This window comes from Pelmatolapia mariae, linkage group LG23 (assembly GCF_036321145.2).
Source record: "Pelmatolapia mariae isolate MD_Pm_ZW linkage group LG23, Pm_UMD_F_2, whole genome shotgun sequence".
NCBI classification, from domain to species: domain Eukaryota; kingdom Metazoa; phylum Chordata; class Actinopteri; order Cichliformes; family Cichlidae; genus Pelmatolapia; species Pelmatolapia mariae.
The window spans coordinates 29193930-29216525 of NC_086246.1; the positions used below are offsets into that span (position 1 = coordinate 29193930).

The window sequence follows — 22596 nt, forward strand, 5'->3', positions numbered from 1 at the left end:
TCCTCCTGAAAATGCGCCTCTCTGCCGCTTAATGCTCTCCAGTAACGTGTAAATATTTCTTTCAAAATAAGACACACAACTACAACAAGGGAAAGACTCAGGGAAACCGAGTTAACAATAAAAACCCTGAAAACCATAAATTTCACACCGGAGCCTTAACTCTCATGGCCCGGTACCAAATGACTCACGGACAGCTGCTGTACAGAACCTGTGATGTCCAGACGGTATTCCTCTGGTGTTCTGCTGTGAAAACTTTTGGATTTAGGGATTAACATAGTTGCCATGGTTTCCTTTCTTCTCTTATTTGTTGTGTGTGATCAGGACAATTCTGGAGAAGATGGGCCTGCAGGGGAAAGTCACCCCCTTGCAGGCCAGAAGAAATGGGATAACTTAAAAAAATACAAAGTACGTATGTGTGTTATCAAGAAGATAATTCTTAAGAACACAAGTTAATAAATGTGCAATTACTAAGAGTTGTTGTGTTGTTTTTATTTGTCTACTGTCATTTTTGATTTCCTCTGCCTTTAGGATTGCAAGTATCCAGGCTCAGGAGAGGGTGTGTGTGGGAAGCCCACTGCTGCTACTTGGCACTGGTTTGCCCTCATGGATGAGGTGATAGGACAGATGCCTTCCATTAAGCCTCCTGTCCTAATTTCCTCTCTCCCTGAGGACACTCCAGGGCCAAGCACAGCAGTGGGTGACCAAAACGACAGCAATGAGGAAGAGTGAGCCACCCACAACAGGGAGAAAGAGGCGAAGGGATAGAGATGATAAGCTGCTAGACCTCAGAGAGGAGGCAGCAAAGAGAGGCTGAGGAGAGGAGAGAGCAGGGAGAGGATGGACAGACTGCCTCGTTTGAGTTTTGGACGAAATGGATTCTGGGATATTGCATTTCGTCATTTCGAGCTGATTGGAGACCAAAACAGCCAATCACATTTTTTTGCATCCAAGTCTGTGATTGGCTGGTTTTGTGGCACAAATATAACGGTGTACAGAAAGAGTTGAACGCGCACGTGCAGAAATGTTGAGAGCGCAAGCAACACATTGCGAGCAAGCGCAAATGCAAAAACTGAGCGAGAGGGGCTGCTATTGTGTGTGTCTGTGTGTGTGGATAATAGCAAACACTGAAATACATTTTTTGCACGCAGCAATGAATTTTGTTCACTCAAATTTAGCTTTTCTTCGCTCAAAATAAATTTCTCCTCAAAATGCAACACTTGCATCTGCAAACTTTTTTTTACGTACGCTCAAATTTTTTTTTTACGTGCACTCAAAATAGTGGCACAAAAATAACGCCATAGTCCACAGACCATCTGTTATGTTGTATACTCATTGTTTTCATTGTTTATTCAATAAAGTTTCTATTGAGAAAAAAGGGGGCTGTCCACAGCCGCTCACTTCCTGACTACCTGTCCGTCTAAGGACACTACCTTGTGACGTAGGCAGGTAGTGTCCTTATGAGCATCCTTCCCCTGAATTCGGACACAGCTTTGTCGACCGCATTTGGAGTACACTTCGAATTGGGACAGCCTTCGTCGCGTCCCTGTGACGTAATCAGTCTACAAATTCGCACTCCGAAGCGTACGGTCCTTGGCTGTGTCCCAATCCAGCGACCGCACACTCCGGAGTATGCATTTTGGGATAACATTTTGAGACCTATTACGTCACAGCGACGCAACGACGGCTGTCCCAATCTGAAGTGTACTCCAAATGCGGTCTCCAAATGTGCCGTCGATTTCCCCAAATTTGAAGTGTGGTCCGGTGTACACTTCGTGGTCCCATATATCCCACAATTCATAGCGCGGCGGTGGGTGTGGATACTTTTGCCGAGAAATACGCAGACGGCTGAAGCGGGGCAGCCACTTTCAAAAGTAAGTACTGAATATTATATCACTTATTTATGTGCGAATGTTTAATAATGAAGAACATTAAAACATTACTGTTGGCCACATATCGGCAGAGTTATGTGACATTAGTGATGTTTGTACTAACTTGGTGTTAAAGCCTTTACTTTAAAATATACGACGTTCAATAGTTGGCCTTAATCTTACAGAGAACGTGATGATTTTGTGGATAATTAAAGTCAGTCATATATCCACAAACACAACAAGCTGAAAGTCAGTGAATGCTGCTCGGTTTGCAGTCCTGAATATCAGGGCACAAGCAGAATTCACTGCACTGTTAATGTTAGCTATGTTATATTGCTGCCTCTGTTCGGTGGTGTCGAGCCAAACGGACTTTAACGTGTGTTTGAACGAGCTGACGGTTCACTCGTTAAGCTGAAAGAAAGATGCTTTAATCACAGGAGTCACACATGTGTCCACTGTACCATCTGGGAACTCTTCTTGTTTAGCACTCGTAATAACACAAACACTAAATCCTCCTTCTCTTGTGCTGTTTTGTAGCAGTGTATACACCTGAGACTGTCACCTGTCTGTCTGTCCTGCACTCTCTCTCTTTTTCTTTCTCTCTGATTGTGGAATAAAAGTATGAACATGTATTTATAAGTTACACTTGTGTTTGAATCCTGCAGCTTATCACACATTTGATTTCCATGTGTGACAACTGCAAGTGTCCAGAGTGAGGACAGACTGAGGGACCCACTGCTGCACATCATCTGTGAGGCTTTGCACCCCCGATGATCCACCAGGACAAACTCAGCAGTGTGTGAGGAAGAGGAGGAGGAAGAGCCAGCAGCAGCTGACAGATGGAGAGAATAGACAGACTGTTCCCTGTTTGTGAAGGACTGCTAGGAAAGTTATAACTAATTGTCTGTCCTGAATCAGTCTTATTAGGTAATGTTCAAATAATTATATCATTCCAGTGTTTTCAGTGTGGGAGAAAGTACTCAGGGCCTTCAAGTTACACACTATGAAAGGCAGAAACAAGTTTAATATTCAGAAACCTAAAGTATGTATCAGCAGCAGAATGGACCTAAAAATAAATGTCCATGTTTTTTTCAGGTGTATGAAGCTTTGAGTATTTTGGATTAGTAGTACTGCTGTGTTTGTTGCATCATATTGCTGTACCTGTTTATATGCTTTATATATTCTGAGGTAAGTTGATCTATAGTGTTACATCATATTCTATAAGGATGTTATGTGTTTGTATACTTTCTGCCCAGTTTGACCCATTTAGCAGAAGTCAGCCTGTTTATGGCTCTGATATCTATTCTGTATGACTTAAAGCAGTTATGACATGGTCTGATTTTCTCACCCAATAAAGGAATATTTAATATATCAGTCTACTCTTCATTGTATCAGAAACAGTTATCACAGCTCGTATATTTTCTTTTTACACATATATGTAAGCATTGAGCCAAATTTAGTAATGCCAACATATTAAAAGAACAATATTTGTCTCTTATATATAATACATCTATATATACACTGTCAAAGATACTTGTCTTTGAGTGACGATTTAAGGTGATTGGAAATTTAAATAAATGCAACTTGAATCTTTACTGAAGCTCAGTATTTGACACAGAGTTCAGGCTCACTGCTGTAATATATCATAATAATCTGACAATAACTAAAATATTGCCCATATTATATTTACATTTCCAAAGTGAGATGATTTTAGTCTCATGAACAACATTAGCTAATTGTTATTTACTGGCTAATCTTAAAATGACTGTTCAGTAGAGAAATGAAGCCCAACTATCATGTTTTACAGTCCCGTGGTCTCAGCCTCAGATACTCAACTAATCAAAGTGATGTCATAAAAAAATGAATGAACAACAAAGCATTTTTTCTCCTTCATTTCTGTCAAACAAAGCTGTATGAAACGTTTCTCGCGGTTAGTATCATGGTTGCTAGGCAACCTGAGCAGCGCGACGACGGCTAGACCGTCCCATTTCACAAGCCTCTCACTTCCGCACTTCTCGTACTTCCTAGTACGTAGTACGCGAACTGCGCGTACTCCGAAGCGTGCGGTCGCTGGATTGGGACACAACCCCTGATCTGGGACACAGCTAGCTAGTGACATCTAGTAAATCCTACAAATACTTCCTGATCAAGTTTTTTTTTTTTTGTACTATCCACGGCTTATGAATGAACACAGACAGAAACGACCATAAAAGAAGCGGTCTCTGTGATTCTTGGACGCACTGAACTAGTACCATACAGGTAAGATTCATGACGAAGACGCGGACTGATTTTAAGCTGTAGAAACTTTACTTTTCTCTGTGATCCATGAATAAAGAAAGCACACATGCCGCTCTGTTTCCCTTAAGCCCACCCCCTGAGGAGAAAAACTGCATTGTCATATAACTCAGTGAATTATTTAAAATCTAGTTTTTTAATCTTCAATGTTCCACTTTTCTGTTGATATTTGTACTTATAGATATCTGAAGGAAGGGAACTGAGCCGTAAGTACCTTGTGGTAAACTTAGGTTGTCTGGCTAACTTGAGCAGCTCAGCTGTTGTTAAAATTAAGGTGGTATGAGAGGTGAAGGAGGCTTTTCTTATCTTTTGAAGACCCCAAAAAAGAAAGAAAGAAAACAACCAGATTTTATGTAACTGACCTATTTTTAAAAATGTATTTTAAATGTGAAAGTGTTGTTTTTAACGTGGTGATGTTGTAGTAAAGGAGCTTTATTAGCACGTGAGGCAAGTGTCTTGCCGGAGAGAAAAGTTAGAAAGACATTTGTTATCTGTCCGTTTCTCTTCACTTATGAGCCACTGATCCCGGAAGTTGGAATATCTTTGTATCTTTATCCTGCTCTGTGCAGATTGCTTCTGTAATCCAACCGTGGTTTCTTATTTTCGGTCGGTGAGTCATCTTTCACAGAGGGAACTTAAAGATTTTGAGGTCAGCTGGAGCTGTTTTAAACAGAAAAAGTAGGCTCGTATTGTGTTATTGTTCTTCTGTGTTATTATGCGTTTCTGTGACTGAGTGTTCACAACATTTTCTTTTTCTTTTTTTATGAATTCCTTGGGGAGCTCTTTAGAGCTCTTAAACTTCAGTACAGCAGAGCAAAATTAATAATGAACAAATAAGACAGGTTTGACCCATAATGAGGTTTTAATTACTGATAAGCTAAACAGGAACCTGATTGCAGAGATTTATGATAAATGTATGTGTGCTGAGTTTTCTTGTCTGACATTTTTATTTTCATTGGAATAACTGGGTTTTATATTTTTCAAACAAAAAACAAGGTGACTGAGGCTCTGTTCTAGACCCTTAAAAATACAAAATCAGTTTGCATTTAATTTATTGCCATTTTCCATATTTTGCAGTGCTCTTTAGACCATGTCACCTGGTACAATGCTTTAAGAGGAAATTTACTCCCCTGTCACAGAAAATGAAACTGGTCACACTCAGTGTGATGTGATGTGGTGGTGAGATTCTGTGTGAGGATTAAAGATACTGTGATAATAGATTTACTTTTAGCTAACGATAACACCTCAGTCGTACATTTTTGTTTTCTGGGATTTTTGTTTCTTGTGATCAGGACAATCACAGCACAAAGACGTTGAACAGCTGATGGAGTTTCTCATCAGCCAAGACTTTGAGGCTGAAATGTAAGTGTCTCTCTGATACTCTGAAGTCTACAGGTATCTGATAACTGATGTTTATCATGAATGTTCTATTATATATGTTTATTAATAAATAAAATATAAATATATGTAGTTTAGTCTGCCCTTTAAATCTTTTAGCTAAAACAAACACTGAACACTTTCCTTTAAACACTCTGTTGTGAGCTTAACAGTATGTACAAAGAAAGGAAACACTCAAGACAAGTTAAGATTCTAAAAGCACATTTTTTTATGTTATACAAAGTTAAAGTATTTACAGCCACCACCTCCACCCAGGATGATACAGACCTGAGGTTCTTTTAAATCTTCAGTTCAAGTTCTGCCTGAGTGTAGAAGGCAGCATATTAGAAAAACAAACAAACAAAGAAAAAAACACTGAAGAGCATTCATCTGACACTCAGCAGCTCTGTGTGGTAACAGCCACTAGGGGGAACCAAAGGACCACAGATGCTACAACTAAAAGTACAAATCAACTTAAATGAGGTGCAATTCAAAGTTTTTATAGAATTACAAAACACTGTTAGATGGCTAAATGTAAACAGTATGAACATCTTTCAAAATCCATATACTTTCAAAGACCATGTAATAGTTAGCGTAACACTTTGACTAGCTGGTCTACAATATTAAAAATATACATAAAGTATTAAAAATTCTTGAACTGACTCATTTTTTAAATATTGTTCTAAGTCAGTCAGAAATGGGGGCAGCAATTTACTGAAATGTATAAATGTACTTGGAAATACAGTATATATAGGACAACATATATATAGGACAACAAGAGTTTGTACAATTCTAACGAGCTTGAAAGTGAATATTTGTTATGACAACCTATTCTTCAGCACAGTCTGAACTCTCTTAGGCAGCTTTCTTGTCATTTCTTTAAGCAGTCTTCAGGAATAGTTCTCCAGGCTCCTTGAAAGACATTCAAAGCTCTTCTTTGAATGTTTCTGCCTTTTGTTCTGTTCTCTGTCAACATGATCCCACACTGCTTCAATAAAAATGTTGAGGTCCGGGCTCTGGGGAGGCCAATCCATGACTGACAGTGTTTTACTGTGTGTTGTTTGTTTGTTTGTTTGTTTTGTTTTTTTGTTTTGTTTTTTATATATCCAGGTATGATTTTACTGCATTGGCAGTGTGTTTGGCATCACTGGCATGCTGAAAAATTAAACCACTGGCAATCAGATTCTTTTGCATGGTTGATCAAAGTCTGATGATACTTTTCCGTGTTCATAATTCCTCCATTTTGAGAAGATCTTCAACACCACAGACTGAAATGCAGCCCAAACCATGACAGCCTCCATCGTCTTTTACGGATGGCTGTAGACACTCACTGTTGTACCTCTCTCTCCTGACCTGCCCTGTGCATTTGAACCAGAAATTTCAAATTCTTTTGTTTCTGAAAATAAACAGAGTGGGAGTTCAGATAAATGAGAGGAGGCTGAAGGAGAATTAATATGCTTATGATCAGTGATGGGAATAACGGCGTTACAAGTAACGGCATTACTAACGGCGTTACTTTTTTCAGTAACGAGTAATCTAACTAATTACTATTCCTATCGTTACAATGGCGTTACAGTTACTAACAAGGAAACGCCGTCCGTTACTATTTTTCAACAAACAGACGGTTGAAGCTGTGTTCAGCTTACCGCATCTTATATCAGTTGCACGGAAGTAGCTGTAAGTAATCTGGACGCTACAGCTTTAAGCAGCTGCGCGCTCCCGCGAACGGTAATCACGATCACTGTCTAGCACAACACCTGGAGCTAAGGGGGCAAAACAATCGCATGAGTGCTGCTGTTTGACTGAGGAAGAATAAAGTAGTCGTGGTAAGCCAATCACATGACCACTTAAAGACAAAGCAACAAGGTGCCAGTTTTTAAATTGTGTTGATAGGCCACGTAAAACCAGAGTCATGATAAACAATATATATCTTGATGCATTCTTAATCATCCAGGAAAGTAAATCTCCAAAAGTTGAATCTGTTCATCTGGACGTAGCGTTTTGTGGGAGAAACGTTTCGTCACTCATCCAAGTGACTTCTTCAGTCTCAGCTGACTGCAGGTTTCCCCAAACCTTATAAACAGTACATTTGCATAATGACTGAAACCAGCCCACTGAAGGAACAATGGGCTGTGAGGTCAGTTCCTTAATCATAATTATGCAAATTCTCATGACCATTGATCAACAATCACTGACCAAAACCCACTGATCAAAGACCACTGATCAATGGCCATGAGTACCATTCACAGAGAGTTGGGGAATGGCTGCAATCACAGCATTGTAAGATGGCGAAAGATGAACCCTTAGGCCCCCTCCTCGATTCAGAGATGGTCTTTCCCTTTTCACGTAAATGGCCTCCTTGACTCCGCGCTCAAACCAGCGTTCCTCCCTGTCCAGGATGTGTACATCCTCATCCTTGAAAGAGTGTCCACTGGCCTGTAGGTGTAAATAGACTGCAGAGTCGTGGCCTGATGAGGTTGCTCTTCTGTGTTGTGCCATCCGCTTCACCAGAGGTTGTTTGGTTTCCCCGATGTATAAATCCTGGCAATCCTCCTGGCACTTAACAGCGTACACTATGTTACTCTGTTTGTGTCGGGGGACCCGATCCTTGGGGTGGACCAGTTTTTGGCGCAGCATGTTTTGGGGTTTAAAAGCCACAGAGACCCGGTGTTTAGAAAAAATGCGTCTCAACTGTTCCGATACTCCTGACACATATGGGATCACTACAGGTTTTCGCTTGGGCAGCGGTTGTCCTTCTCTCCTGGATCGGCTGGAGCTTTCTTTAGGTGCCTTTCCCGCTTTGACAAAAGTCCAGCTGGGATAACCACATTTACTCAGGGCCTTCTTGATGTGCTGTTCTTCTGCCTCCCTGGCCGCTGTGTCAGTGGGGATGGTGTTCTGGCTTTCTGGCTTCGATCCTCAACCCGCTGGTGGGCAGCTCTGAACACCACATCCAGAACACTTTGGACTTTGTTGAGAAGGTGAGAGATGTCATTATGGAGGCAGATGAAACCATGGTCTCGTATGACGTTACATCTCTCTTCACTTGCATCAAACTGGGTGTCATTAGGACGCTACAACACAGAGCGAACACCATCCCCACTGACACAGCGGCCAGGGAGGCAGAAGAACAGCACATCAAGAAGGCCCTGAGTAAATGTGGTTATCCCAGCTGGACTTTTGTCAAAGCTGGAAAGGCACCTAAAGAAAGCTCCAGCCGATCCAGGAGAGAAGGACAACCGCTGCCCAAGCGAAAACCTGTAGTGATCCCATATGTGTCAGGAGTATCGGAACAGTTGAGACGCATTTTTTCTAAACACCGGGTCTCTGTGGCTTTTAAACCCCAAAACATGCTGCGCCAAAAACTGGTCCACCCCAAGGATCGGGTCCCCCGACACAAACAGAGTAACATAGTGTACGCTGTTAAGTGCCAGGAGGATTGCCAGGATTTATACATCAGGGAAACCAAACAACCTCTAGCGAAGCGGATGGGACAACACAGAAGAGCTACCTCGTCAGGCCACGACTCTGCAGTCTATTTACACCTACAGGCCAGTGGACACTCTTTCAATGATGAGGATGTACACATCCTGGACAGGGAGGAACGCTGGTTTGAGCGCGGAGTCAAGGAGGCCATTTACGTGAAGAGGGAAAGACCATCTCTGAATCGAGGAGGGGGTCTAAGGGTACATCTTTCGCCATCTTACAATGCTGTGATTGCAGCCATTCCCCAACTCTCTGTGAATGGTACTCATGGCCATTGATCAGTGTTCTTTGATCAGTGGGTTTTGGTCAGTGATTGTTGATCAATGGTCATGGGAATTTGCATAATTATGATTAAGGAACTGACCTCACAGCCCATTGTTCCTTCAGTGGGCTGGTTTCAGTCATTATGCAAATGTACTGTTTATAAAGGTTGGGGAAACCTGCAGTCAGCTGAGACTGAAGAAGTCACTTGGATGAGTGACGAAACGTTTCTCCCACAAAACGCTACGTCCAGATGAACAGATTCAACTTTTGGAGAAACAATATATACGCGGCGTTTTTTCCTCAATAGTTTCGCCACGTTAGCGCTAGCAAGCACTCTCTGCTTATGAGCAAAAAATCAAAACAAAAAAAAGTTTTAGGAGTGACGGCGAGAGAAAGAGAGAGGGAGAGAGAGAAAGAGAGAGGGAGAGAGAGAAAGAGAAAGAGAGAGGGAGAGAGAGAAAGAGAAAGGGAGAGAGAGAAAGAGAGAGAAAGAGAGAGGGAGAGAGAAAAAGAAAGAGAGAGAGAGAAAGAGAGGGAGAGAGAGAAAGAGAGAGGGAGAGAGAGAAAGAGAGAGAGAGAAAGAGAGAGGGAGAGAGAGAAAGAGAGAGAGCAGGAAAAGAGAGAGAGAGCGAGTTTTGAGATGTGAGATTTGTGACGTTTAGCGTGTTTGGAGTGTGTAGTTAATGTGTTGTCTTGTGTAGTTAGTGTGTAGTGTTGTGGATAGTTTTGTGTTGTGCGTCAGAACAATGAGGCGACTGCTGTCTCCAGGTAGAAACAGGAGTGATACACCTGCTGCTGTCAGACCTGCAGGTATCAGGCTGTGATGTTCTCCTTTATAGTGGACAGAAATTATTTTTTTGGAGTGGCACAAATAATTTGTGTGGCATCTTATTGAAGAACAGCTGATTGTTCTGTAAATAGTTTGAAATGGTTATTTTAAAAAAGGGTAAAAGGTAAATGGATGCAAATAACTTTGTTGTTTGCAAAACTTGTGCATAGGATTTTAAAATTGACAATTTATATTTGCATTTGAAGTTATGAAATATGATTCATTAAACATGTTTATGGTTGTTACAGTAAAAATATAACTTTTTCTACTGTGATTTTATGTTTTTTGTCTGATTTTAGATCAATTCTGGTTATACAGTATGACAAAATGAGAACATGACTGTAAATTCAGGCACGTGAGGTTGCGCTAAAAAGAATGATACCAAACAAGGCAAAGCAAATAGTTTTTAAAGGTAAAATGTGGAGAGAAAATCAAGAGTAGTAAAAAAATGGCCAATTATACCCTGGACCCCAGAGGGTTAAACGTTTTTTTTTAAAGTAATGCAATAGTTACTTTTCAAGTAATTAATTACTTTTAGAATATTGTAACTCAGTTACTAACTCAGTTACTTTTTTGAAGAAGTAACTAGTAACTATAATTGAATTACTATTTCAAAGTAACTTGCCCAACACTGCTTATGATATAAGCCTTATGTCCAGTTATCCAAATGTTAATGAATATACTGTGTTACGGCCCTAGCAGGGCCTCATCCTGAAGGTGCCTGTGTGGGTGTGTCCTACAATCTCCCATCTGCCTGAGGTGCCACCTTCTTTCTTTTGTGCAGCTGACTCTCGTCAGTAATTAAGAGTATTTAAGCACAGGGAAAGGTGAGCTCTGGGCCAGAGTGCCATTAGTGTGGTTATAGCTTGTGAGCTGAGTGTTTGTGGTGTTTGCAGCTAGTGAGCTGTGTTTTTGTGGTTTTCAGCTAGTGAGCTGCTCTCGTTTTGACTTACTTTGTACGTTATTGACCAACGCCTGAGTTTTGTTTGTTTTCTTTAAATGGTGATAGCGGCTTGTCCGTCTCTTTTAGTTAGTTTCAATACAAACTTTAATAAAACTCTTCGATTTAACCATTTTGCCTTCTTGACTCCTTTTTCTGACCTGGATACTTTTTGTTACTTCCCCTCACCGCCTAGACCCCTCAGGGGAACGTAACAACTGTGACTGTGCCACGTGTTTAAATGCATGCACCGCTCTGGGTTTTTGCATCAGGGCTGCTGTTTCACATCTCTCAGTTATAATAATAATAATAATAATAATAAGAAGAAGAAGAAGAAGAAGAAGAAAAGTTAGATGCACAATTTGTTGGCTTTCCAACTGATGGTGCAGCTTAACTTAAGGGGGGATCAACGCTGAACACTCAGAGTGGTAAAGAATAAAAGTGAGTGAAGAATAAAGTGAGTAAAGAATGACAGTATTGGCACAGCACTCACAGCTTTGAGCCAGCCAGCTCTCCCAATTATGCACTTGTTCTGATTGAGTGCAGAATAAGACGTGCTTTTCAATGTGAAATGTAGCACATTTTACAGTAACAAACCTGAGTAACTCACTGTGTGTGATTTATTACATTGCATCTATTAATTTGGTTTTCAACCAGGATTGTATAGGTGTTGGTTGGATAGCAGTGGTGTTCTCTTTGGGATGTCGGTCAGAACACACAAGACACTCAAGTAACATTATTCCTTCTTTAACCCAACAGCACATTAATGCAACCACAGGCTTACAGGTGTGGTGTACAAAAACTCATAGGTGTGGGAGTGTGTGTGTGTGATCTGTCAACAAAACATATACAAAGTGCTGAGTATAATAAACATTCAAGTCATGAATTATGCTTCATTAACTGTCTTCCAGTATAACCAGAAATACAAATGAGAATTCCTTTATGATCATATTTGTGCACAAGTTTCCTACCTACTCACCAAACCAAACAGTGCCTGATATAAATTGTAAATACACCCAATAATGATAGATCACAGAACACAATCGTTTTAGCTTTCAGTTTAGAAGTGTCTAACATAAGAGCTAGCCTTAGCAGCATGAACCAGCCACATAGTGAACAGATTAATAAATATTGCACTTCTGCATAAGCCGATTGCCTAAATGACATAAAAGGCTCAGGACTGTCCTTTCCAGATAGGAATCCTTGTCTGATCACAGTTCTTTAACTCACAACTCACACCGTGCCTAGAAGTCCACTGTCACAACTGCGCTCTCTTGCCACAAGGGGGCCCTCACACACAGACAGCCTTTCCAACAGCATCCTTACTTGGATCACATTAACCATTTAGCCATGAGTCTCTCCCCCATGTTGTCAAAATGGGTTGAGCTCAACTTCACTCTCGTACTCAAATTAATAAATGATGGTCTACAACACTGGATGAACTTACATCAGCATGGGAAGAATTTCATTAACTAAAATGTTAATAATAACATCTGCAACTTGCAATAATACAGAAAACAAAAATATGAGGCTTGGAAGGTCATGTTTTTACACTTACTGGTAAGGTGGGCTGCCATGCAAGCTTGGGCTATTAGAGGACCCTGGGACGACAGTGACAACAGCTTTGCATTCATGCACACTTTCTTTTATTTGACACCTTCTGTTTTCTCTGTTCGACTGTTTCAGCCATACCCCCTCACTCTCAGTTAGCTCCTGAAAGCAAACATCAGCTCAGCTCTCCTCATTTCTCTCACAGTCCCAGTGAACACTACTATTGTAGAAAAAGGGGAGGCCCCTTACCCAGTGCACCACCCCTCCCCTGCAACTGAGCCACAGATCGCACCACTCCACCACACACGCAGCAAAATTGTTTGTATGCTCTCTATCTCGCTCTCTCAGGTGCTGTTTCTTTTTTGAATGTGTTTTGTTACAGATGCAGCAGTGACCTGTTGTGCTTTACTAGTGCTTTGCCCTTTTTTGTCTGATCTCCATTTCTTCCCCCTTTTTTTGTCTTTATTTTGTTTTTATGTTGAGCCTGTTAACTCTGGCATCGTCACACTACACATATAAATATATATAATAATAAAAAATAAAAAGGCCAGTGCTCTCACAACATGATTCTTCTTGCTAAAGCTGCCAGACAGGACAGGTTGATTTAAAAAAAACAAAAAACAAAAGTAAAAACAAAAAACTAGTTATTTATCATTTATATTGATTTATTTATATCTTATGTATTTGTTTATTGATTTATTTTACATTCCCATATACATTATTTTGTTCAGTTATGGTCTTAATTAACTCAAATACATCAGAAGAATGTTAATTATTTCTAACATCTAACATGTCTAACCTGGTATCTTGTTCTCTAGATGAGTGAAGTTGGTTCAGTGTGCAGAACACACAGAAGTCGGGAAACATGGCCTCTACATCACAGTCTGCTGAAGGTTATATCAGAAGTGCCAGACGCCACCTTGTGGAAGAATTAAAGAATCTATCTGTAATTTTAGAGAACTTATATCAGAAAGGAGTTCTCTGTGATAAAGAGGTCAGTAAAATACATGCAGAGAAGGACGACTATGACAAAACCAGAAAAATACTGGACTCAGTCACAAAAAAAGGGGAAAAAGCCTGTTATGTGTTACTCAAAATTATTGACGTAACAAGGAAGAGGACTTTAGAGAGACCCCCTCTTCATCCTGAAAAAAAGAGATTTGACCTGCATCATTGGATCAGCTGCTTTTCTTTCAAGGAAGACACACAAATAGATGCAAACTACTTACAAGGTATTTTGGAGCCACATATCAAACTGAGGATTTGTCTCCTGTTTTATCTTTGATCTACTGATTCTAATAAATGTGCTAGAACAAATATATATTTATTAGTTTGCACGACAGCTGCATTTAATTCAGAGTAATTTATACTCTTATTATTATTTTTTGTTTGTTTTGTTTTCAGGACCAAGGCCGTGCCACAGTTATCAGGAAAAGTTAATATCAAAAGCAAAAAAAATATCAAATGACTTTTGGGCAGCAAGTAAAAACCTGTTTGAAGGAAACAAGAAGCCTGATCTGTCGTACACCTCACTTATATTAGACACAGAAAGCACTGCTTCTTCATCTAAAATAAAGAAAGTGAAGAAAAAGAAGAGCAAGCTGAGTCACCCTAAAAAGATGAGAAAATACATCCCTGAGGAGAAATCAGACATTTCCCCCAGTGAGCTGCTGAAAATGGATAAAAACATTCTCTTGGTTGGAAGACCTGGAATTGGAAAGACAGCGCTGATTCATGAAATGTTGAGACTCTGGGCAGAAAGAGAACGCAAAGAGCTTGATTACATGTTTTACTTTGACATGAGGGAAACATCCCACATCTTGAATTCCAAAAGCTTGGAGGAACTTCTTTTTGGTGTGTTCAGTGAACCTGATGCAGGCAAAGATGAGGTCTTACAGGATATAAAGAGACACTCTGACAACGTGACAATCATTTTTGATGGACTCACAGATCTCTCTTCACCAGTGGTGGTCGAACTTTTACAGAAAGATCTACTTCCTCTTGGAAAGATCATCATAACATGCAGACCAGATGATGAAGGTGAAGGCTTTTTTACTGGAGACTTTATCAGAGTGGAGGTGAAAGGCTTTAGTGAGCAGACTATAAAAACATACTTATCTGCAACACTCGGTGAAGATCAGAAGAAGGTTTTGAGTAACTTGGAGTTGGTAACTCTTTGTCATGTCCCCATGTATGCACTGATGGTGGCTGCTTGCTTTAAATCAGAAGACTCTCCACAGCCATGTACAATAACTGAGATCTACATCAATATTGTTCAATTCTGCCTTCAGATAAACAGCAAAACAAAGAAAAAAAAAGATCTTAATTCCTTCATCAGCACCAAGAAAAAAGAAATTCTGTCTCTGGCTGAAGCTGCTTTTCTTGCAAGTCAACAAAAAACTGTGAACCTGACAGACCTGACCTGTGACGACAGCTGTGTCCTGTCCTTCCTGAAACCACTTCTCATCAAGGAGGCCCTGACAGAAACGATAACCACATATGCATTTCTCCATTACACAGTGCAGGAGTTTTTTGCAGCACTGTGGCTCCTGAAGAATCCTGATCAAATCAGAGATGTTTTTCAGCAGTGCCTCACAGAGGAGAAGAAACACATGAAACATCTGATCCCCTTCATGTGTCGACTGTTGAATGAGAAGAGCCCAAGTTTGATGAAGCATCTGATTCCAGATCAGGACCTGAAGAATACATCTAACTGGTTCTTCAAGGAGCTGATAAATACATTTTTTCCTCATCTGTGTGAGCAAGAAGAGGCTGATACTGAGGACAGTGGGCTCCATGTTGACATACTGTTCTTATGCCAGTGCTTGTATGAGTCCCAGAGTCCTGAAGCATGCATCTACCTTCTAGACAAACTGGACTACCATCTTGACCTCAGTGGAGACAGTCTGGATCCTTACCCTTGCTGTGCTGTGGCCTATGTGGTCACTCAGCCTGAGAATAGGAAAATAAGGCTGAACGTCGAGGACGTGATCATATCAGAACAAGGAATGAGACAGCTCTTTGGATGCCTTGAGAATGTTGAATGGTATTAATTAACATTTAGTGTGACACTGCAAGTATGATACAACAAAAATTGACAAGAAAATGTATGTTGATTAGTTTTAAAATGAAGTAATGGTCTCTCCTTTAAATTACAGGTGTGACCCTCTCCCTCGACAGCTGTGGGAGCTTTTTCTTCTAAGTGAAGAACAGATGGACTTTGCAAAGTTACTTAGCCTTGATGGAAATCAGTTACACCTTCCAGTTGATGGTGAAAAGCAGTTGTTTGAAAGAGCTGTGGCAGTCATGCAGAGGATGTCTACAAAGGTTAATGTCTGCCTCTATTGGGACAGAGAACCCTCTGCTTGTCAGAGTCTGTGTGAGTCTCTTTTAGAGGCTTTGCCATTCATCAGCTCACTCAGGTATGTAGCTTTGGCTTTTGTATCATGAATCTGCTTTATCCAGTTGTTGATGGTAAAATGAAAATCTTCCTGTTTTTCTACTAGCTTGTTTATTTAGAAGGGAGAATGTATTTAATTAACATGCACACTTAGATTTATCATGTAAATATACCATATTTAGCCACAGACTAATTTTTATCTGTAGTCCCTGACAGGTAGATGACATATTAAATAAATCAACAAAACTAAACATTCATTTGGGGAACATTCATGTGAATGTAAGTGAAATACAGTAAATGGCCTGTATTTGTATAGCGCTTTTCTAGTCCCTAAGGACCCCAAAGCGCTTTACACAACCTGTCATCCACCCATTCATACACACATTCACACACTGGTGATGGCAAGCTACATTGTAGCCACAGCCACCCTGGGGCGCACTGACAGAGGCGAGGCTGCCAGACACTGGCGCCACCGGGCCCTCTGACCACCACCAGTAGGCAACGGGTGAAGTGTCTTGCCCAAGGACACAACGACCAAGACTGTCCAAGCCGGGGCTCGAACCGGCAACCTTCTGATCACAAGGCGAACTCCCAACTCTTGAGCCACAGACTTTTTTCTTATCTTTACAAAGTAAAAAAAAAAAACAGAATCTGTTTCAATGTTTTAATATGTAGTTTAAATATTTTTGCATAAAGGAATACACATTAAAATGAGAACTCCAGTACAGTCTAGCTTTCTACTGATCTATATTATACCATGTAACACACTTGTTCCTTCACACGTTTCATAATACTATTATTAACACATGGAGATATATATATATATATGTATGTGTGGGACACATGAGGAGACACATGTCATGCTGTGTTTAGACAACGACCTGTAGAATTTCGACAGTGTTTGTGAGTTTGTGTTGGGGACAGTCTGACTTATTACGGCCTCCTTTCTCTGCTGCGCTCGTTTTGTCGCCGTGTTCGGGCTGGCCGCTCTGTTGGTGGCCAAATTCAAAGCTGATCCAGTAGTGCATATAAAGAAATAAAGACATATCTATATAGCATATTAAAATTCAAATACTAGAATTTTTTGAGGCCATTTTTGAGGCCTCAGTTCTTAAGTTGTTCCTAATATACCAAAATTTGCCAAACTAAATCTGACTCTATTCATATTTTTTTAACTTGCGATTTAAATGTAACTTGTGAATTTATTATACGCAAATATTTATATTTGTCAACAACTGTTAGTTTTCTCCTACGATTACATCTGTATCTGGTTCTCTAGATGCAGACCTTTAAAAAAGAAAGGCAACAAAAAAACATACATTCATACAACATACAATTTTTACTTTATGTAGAGGAGGGGTGGGCAACTCCAGGCCTCGAGGGCCGGTGTCCTGCAGGTTTTAGATGTGTCCTTGATCACAGCTGATTTAAATGGCTAAATGACCTCCTCAACATGTCTTGAAGTTCTCCAGAGGCCTGGTAATGAGCTCATCATTTGATTCACGTGTGTTGGCCCAGGGGGATATGATACCATCTCATATTTCATGAGAATGCTGCAAACTGTTGTGTCTCCAAAAACTGTGGAGGACTTGCATTTCTTGAGCCCATGCTGAAGGATCACATACTAAGAAATGATCACATGACTTGGGGGAGTCATATCTGATTTCAAACTCTTCAATTAATCCTCTGAGTTAGTTTGTCTTGTCTTGTCTCTGTCAGCATCAGAAGTAGAAACAGTGTTTGCCCTATAGTGGCCTTCACTATCAAGCAGAAGGGTAAACTGTCCAGTGGCCAATATGAGTTCATCCTTACATTCTCCAATAATCAGCTTTTCCTTCTGAAACCTAACGGATGTGGTCTTTAAAATGTTGCCAGTGTCAAGCATGTTTGACAGAAAGCATTGAAAACACTGTGCAGATATGCTGCAAGTCACTGTTGTCACTCGTAGCCAAATGCATTGTAATGGCTGGCAATAGTCTTGATATTTTTCAGTATTCCTTGTCTCCATGCAGACTGTTAGAAAGCCCGCTGTTTACATGTTGTTTGCTTGGTTGAAGTGTTGTGGTTTGTTTATCGATAGTGTTTTCGCTGTGGAAATTGATATGTCCTACGTCATTGAACCCACCATGTCTATGCTGACACTACTTGAATGCACCACTCTGTGCCATGCGCTACTAGTCTGCCTTCGAAGCTGCTGATAGCTGGCATTTTTTCCTTGTGTCCTCTCACCAGCAACTTGTGGGTTCTTGGTTTATTGCTGTGTGTGAATGCCAGGAGGTGGGTTCTGTTTACACAATGTTGTGTAGGTCAAATGCTATTGTGTGTATTTGTTCCCTTGTCACTATGCTAATGCTATCTTACGCTAATACGCTATGTAAGCTACTAAGCTAGTTAATGCTAATTATAAACCTTGTGTAATTGTTGAAGTTGTTATACACCTGAGTGTTGAATACAGTTTCCTTCTGTAATCTCTGTGCTAGAATTATGTTTGGGCGTGTTGAATGTTTGACACGTCCTGTACTGATAGTTGCTTTGTATCATTACTACAGACCACAGCTGAATAACTCAACAGAACTTGAAATCTGCCTCCGTGTTCTTTAACCGGAACACACCCACCATACCTTGCCACTTTAAATCAGCTAAACTCCTGGAGACAACATTCTCTCCATTTTACAGACCACCTGATATTATGAAACTTCCCGTTTCACAAAGGGGATCCCATTTTCTCCACACAGCTTCGTTTTTTTGCGCCACCTTTTTGCAAATAAAACTGCAGCAACGTGACCACAGAGTGATTAAATATCTCACAGTAAGGAACGTTGCAATCAGCTGATTTTAAGCAGTTCTCCAGTATGTGTGCAGTCTCCAACTGCTGGAGTTTTGGCACAATGCCATTGTACCAAAACTCCAGCATTGTACATCGTTGACAGCAGCCCCGTCTGTGCACACAGCGACAAACTTTGTTATCCAGTCATCCAAGCGGTTCGGTCAGTACCCAATTCAGTCAGTCCAAGAAAGTCTGAGGTAAACTCTCCGTCACTGGACACAGACACAACATAAACAATTTCCCGCTCAGTTTATGTGATGTCCTCAGATCCATCAAAAAGCTGTCCCAAAATTCGGCAGACTGCAATTTGTCTCATAACTCCCCGCTGATGTTGTGAGTTGCTCTGCACAATCCGTGTGCCCCTTCATATGAATGATATGCACATCCGACATTTACTCCCAGCCACTTCAATAAAGGAATATCCTCAGAATATGAAGACATGGACGTGTGTGTTTAGCTTTATTTAAATGTTAAACAGTGCTTGCCACTGTTCTTCCTTCTGCTTGTCTTGCCATCAGTTAATTGGGCGACTGGACATTTCTTCTCAGCTAGCTTGTTTATTAGCAATGACTTGCGCCACATTCATGTGCTCCTTGCTCTTTTTATGTTTATCAAATAAAGGACGGTAAAATTCTTTGAGCCTTCAAAAAATGCACCTGATTTGTCTGCTAGGTGTGGATGCGAGCGTGATCCTATGGGCTCAAATTGTGGTCATAAATATTTTGAACTTGTAAATCAAATGCGTAGTTGTGAACTGAGTTTTGTAACCTTGTAAACCAAAATATCTGAAAATTTTATGTTTGTGCATCTACGTGTGTGTGTGTGTGTGTGTGTGTGTGTGTGTGTGTGTGTGTGTGTGTGTCCAAAAAAAAAAAAAAGGTTTGCGTTTGTAAAAAATATTTACACAAGTTACAAATTTTTTTTGTAGCATTTACCTTTCAAGGACCTGAAAGTCAGTAAAGCACCCCTCCTAAACCCACCTGTTCTCTGATTGGATTGTTACATTTGTGATTGACATGGCATTGACCAATCAGCTGAAAGGAAGAAAAATTGGGTCAAAATTCTTACTTGTAAGTTGGAACTCACACACAGCCAGGGAAGTTGAATGCAGAGTTTTACACGTAGTTTGCTTTGTATCTGTAACCAGACCTTAACAAAAACAGTTTGTAACATGTTTAAATATTTTTTTAAAACAAATTCTCACCAGAGGGGCTAAATAAAACTAATAAAATGACAACGCCATGTAGGGGAATTTCACCCCCAGGAAATATAAAATCTTTTAAGAACAAATAAAAAAAGGGTCGCACAGGTTCAAAGATGCACACCGAGGCAGGTTGGCTCAAATATTAATACAATTTTATTTGTAATTATAGAGGAAAAAAAGAAAACAGTAAGAAAACTGAATGTAGCGTCGTCGTTGACAGTGTCCTAAATTACAATAAAACAATCATTGAACTAGGACTTACCAGCAGCCGTGGACCCAAAAGAAAAATCACGCGAAAAAACAAAACAAAACAAAAACAAAAAACCCACACACTACAGCCTGCACCCAGTGATGTAAAAAAAATAAATAAAAGGACACTGAGCCCAAGCTTGCTACATATGGTGAGGAAAATCAAAATCAATCTTTTCAAGCTTTAATAAAACAGAAACACGCGCAAACAGTGCAAACTGGAAGACTTGCACCCCATGAGTCAAACCACAGCTTGTGCTGGTTATAATTGTCCAAGCCTCGATCACAGTCTGGTGTAGCGCCCCACAAACTGGGACCAGCCAGCTGAGGTGATATAGAATTCCCAGCAACAGCACAACACAGGGGCGGAGGATCACTCTAGGCCGGCTATAGAGGTGCGGGTGCAAGCAACAGTCCAGAATGAAGCTGAATAAAACCAGGCGAACCAAAAAAAAAAAAAAAGATAAAACCCAGATTAACCCTCTGGGTTAGTTCAAAATCACTACCCTTTCAGCCACCAACAGATTAGGTCTGTAATTTTTAGTATTTTTGTTTTTTTTAGCCATTTATTCTACATAAATCTTTTAACTAACTTCAGTTCTTTTCATAAATATAAAATAGTTATTACTTTTTACATTTTAACCCTTTAAACACCAGTTTGTCCACTGCACTAGGTGGAAGACAACCTCAAATCTCACAATTTTATATATTTGTAGTGCTTCTGGAATTTCTTGTATTATTAATAGTAGAGTCTGGGACATGTAATTGATTCACATCAACATTGATTATAATGCATTGTTATTTTTGTGCAGGGAGAGCAAAAACAAAAACTCCCTCACAGCTTGTTCGTGGCCAAAAAAAAATAAAAATGGCCACCCCTTGTTTATGTTTACAAAATGCTATAAAAGTAATATGTATTAAAAAAATAAATAAATTTCCAGTTTCATTGACTTGATTTTTTAAATTGGCATCAGTGCTGGTCAATTTGAATTTTAATTGAAATACAGAACTTTAACCCTTTAAATACCAGTTAGATCACATAATTGTAATGATTTACAAAGGGATAAAAGCATAACATCCCTATTTTTTTTCTAAATAAAACATGCAAACTCATTTATTTTCTAACCATGATGGAGGTTAGATGCATAGCAATAATTAACAGTATCAATGACTTTTGTGCATCATTGTTTTTTTGTGCAGTGACAGAAAAAAAAACCCCCTCCCTCTCAGCTTGTTCATGGCCAAAAATGGCCACCTCCTGTTCACGTTCACAAAATGCTATAAAATTAATATATATTAAAACATTTTTCTACTTTCATTGACTTGATTTTTTTAAATTAGCACCAGTCCTGGTCATGAAAACCAAAATATAATTCAAATTCAGAAATTATACTCTTTGCATACCAGTCAGAGTACGTATTATTACTATGTTTTTTGGGGAAAATAGCAATAAAGTTCAAATTTTTCTCAGCATATGAATGATGAAACCTAATATATTTTTTAATCATTGCAGGTCAGTACCAGTAACAGTAACAATGATTTATTTTTACTTTATTTTATCTTTTTTGGATGAATGGCCAAAAAGAAAATCACACATGGTGTGTTAGTGGCCAGAAAGGCAATTTAATGACCAAATAACCACTGAAACCACTAAAATGATCAAAATTTATATTTCAGTGTGTGTGCTTCTGTGTGCATCCTCATTAGCAGCAAGGTGTGCCAACCACAGTAGAGTGGTTTTTGTAGGCACACTTTCCACACCTGGTGCAAAGGGCTGCTGTTCCAATCCTGGAGGTGCGCCTTTTGCACCTTCTTCTCATTTCGTTGGTGGGGTGTGGGTCACACTCTGGTTCAGACTACTGTATCTTGAGATCAATGGCAGAAGTGGCTGAGAATCTGGGACAAGGCCGTCTTGCAGTTGTTGAGGTCACCAGCATGTGCCCCAGCTCTTCCAGGATCACTCTTCATTTGTAGGTTGTAGAGGACTCCCACACTTCAGTGAAGTTGTTTCCGACGGGACAAAGGCATCATATCCCAAGACAGCCAGGAGATTGGAGAAAAGAGCCAGCAGCCATCAGTTAGTTTTCCTTCAACAACTCGAGGTGCCAACATCCTCTCTAGGTTATCCAAGCTGTATTTGTGCCTGTTGTAGTCCAGGACTGCTTCTTGCTTCCAGGCTTCCTCTATTCCCCATCACTGACTGCTGGTTCCCTGTGTGTTGTGCTCAAAAGAAGCACATTCCTCCATTGCTTTGGCATGTGGGATATCGCCGTGTTAGTTTTGATGAAGGCAAAGACAGACAACAC

General features: G+C 40.1%; 1 protein-coding gene across 1 annotated transcript in view; it reads left to right on the forward strand.

The window, feature by feature from the left end:
- Positions 1–14229: 14229 nt before the first annotated feature.
- Positions 14230–22596, forward strand: part of LOC134621208 (uncharacterized) — a 30796-nt gene continuing 22429 nt past the window's right edge. The window contains exons 1-2 of the mRNA XM_063467640.1: positions 14230–15656; positions 15769–16032. Of these exons, the coding sequence (XP_063323710.1) occupies positions 14230–15656; positions 15769–16032 (1691 nt within the window). The remainder of the gene's footprint in view (positions 15657–15768; positions 16033–22596) is intronic.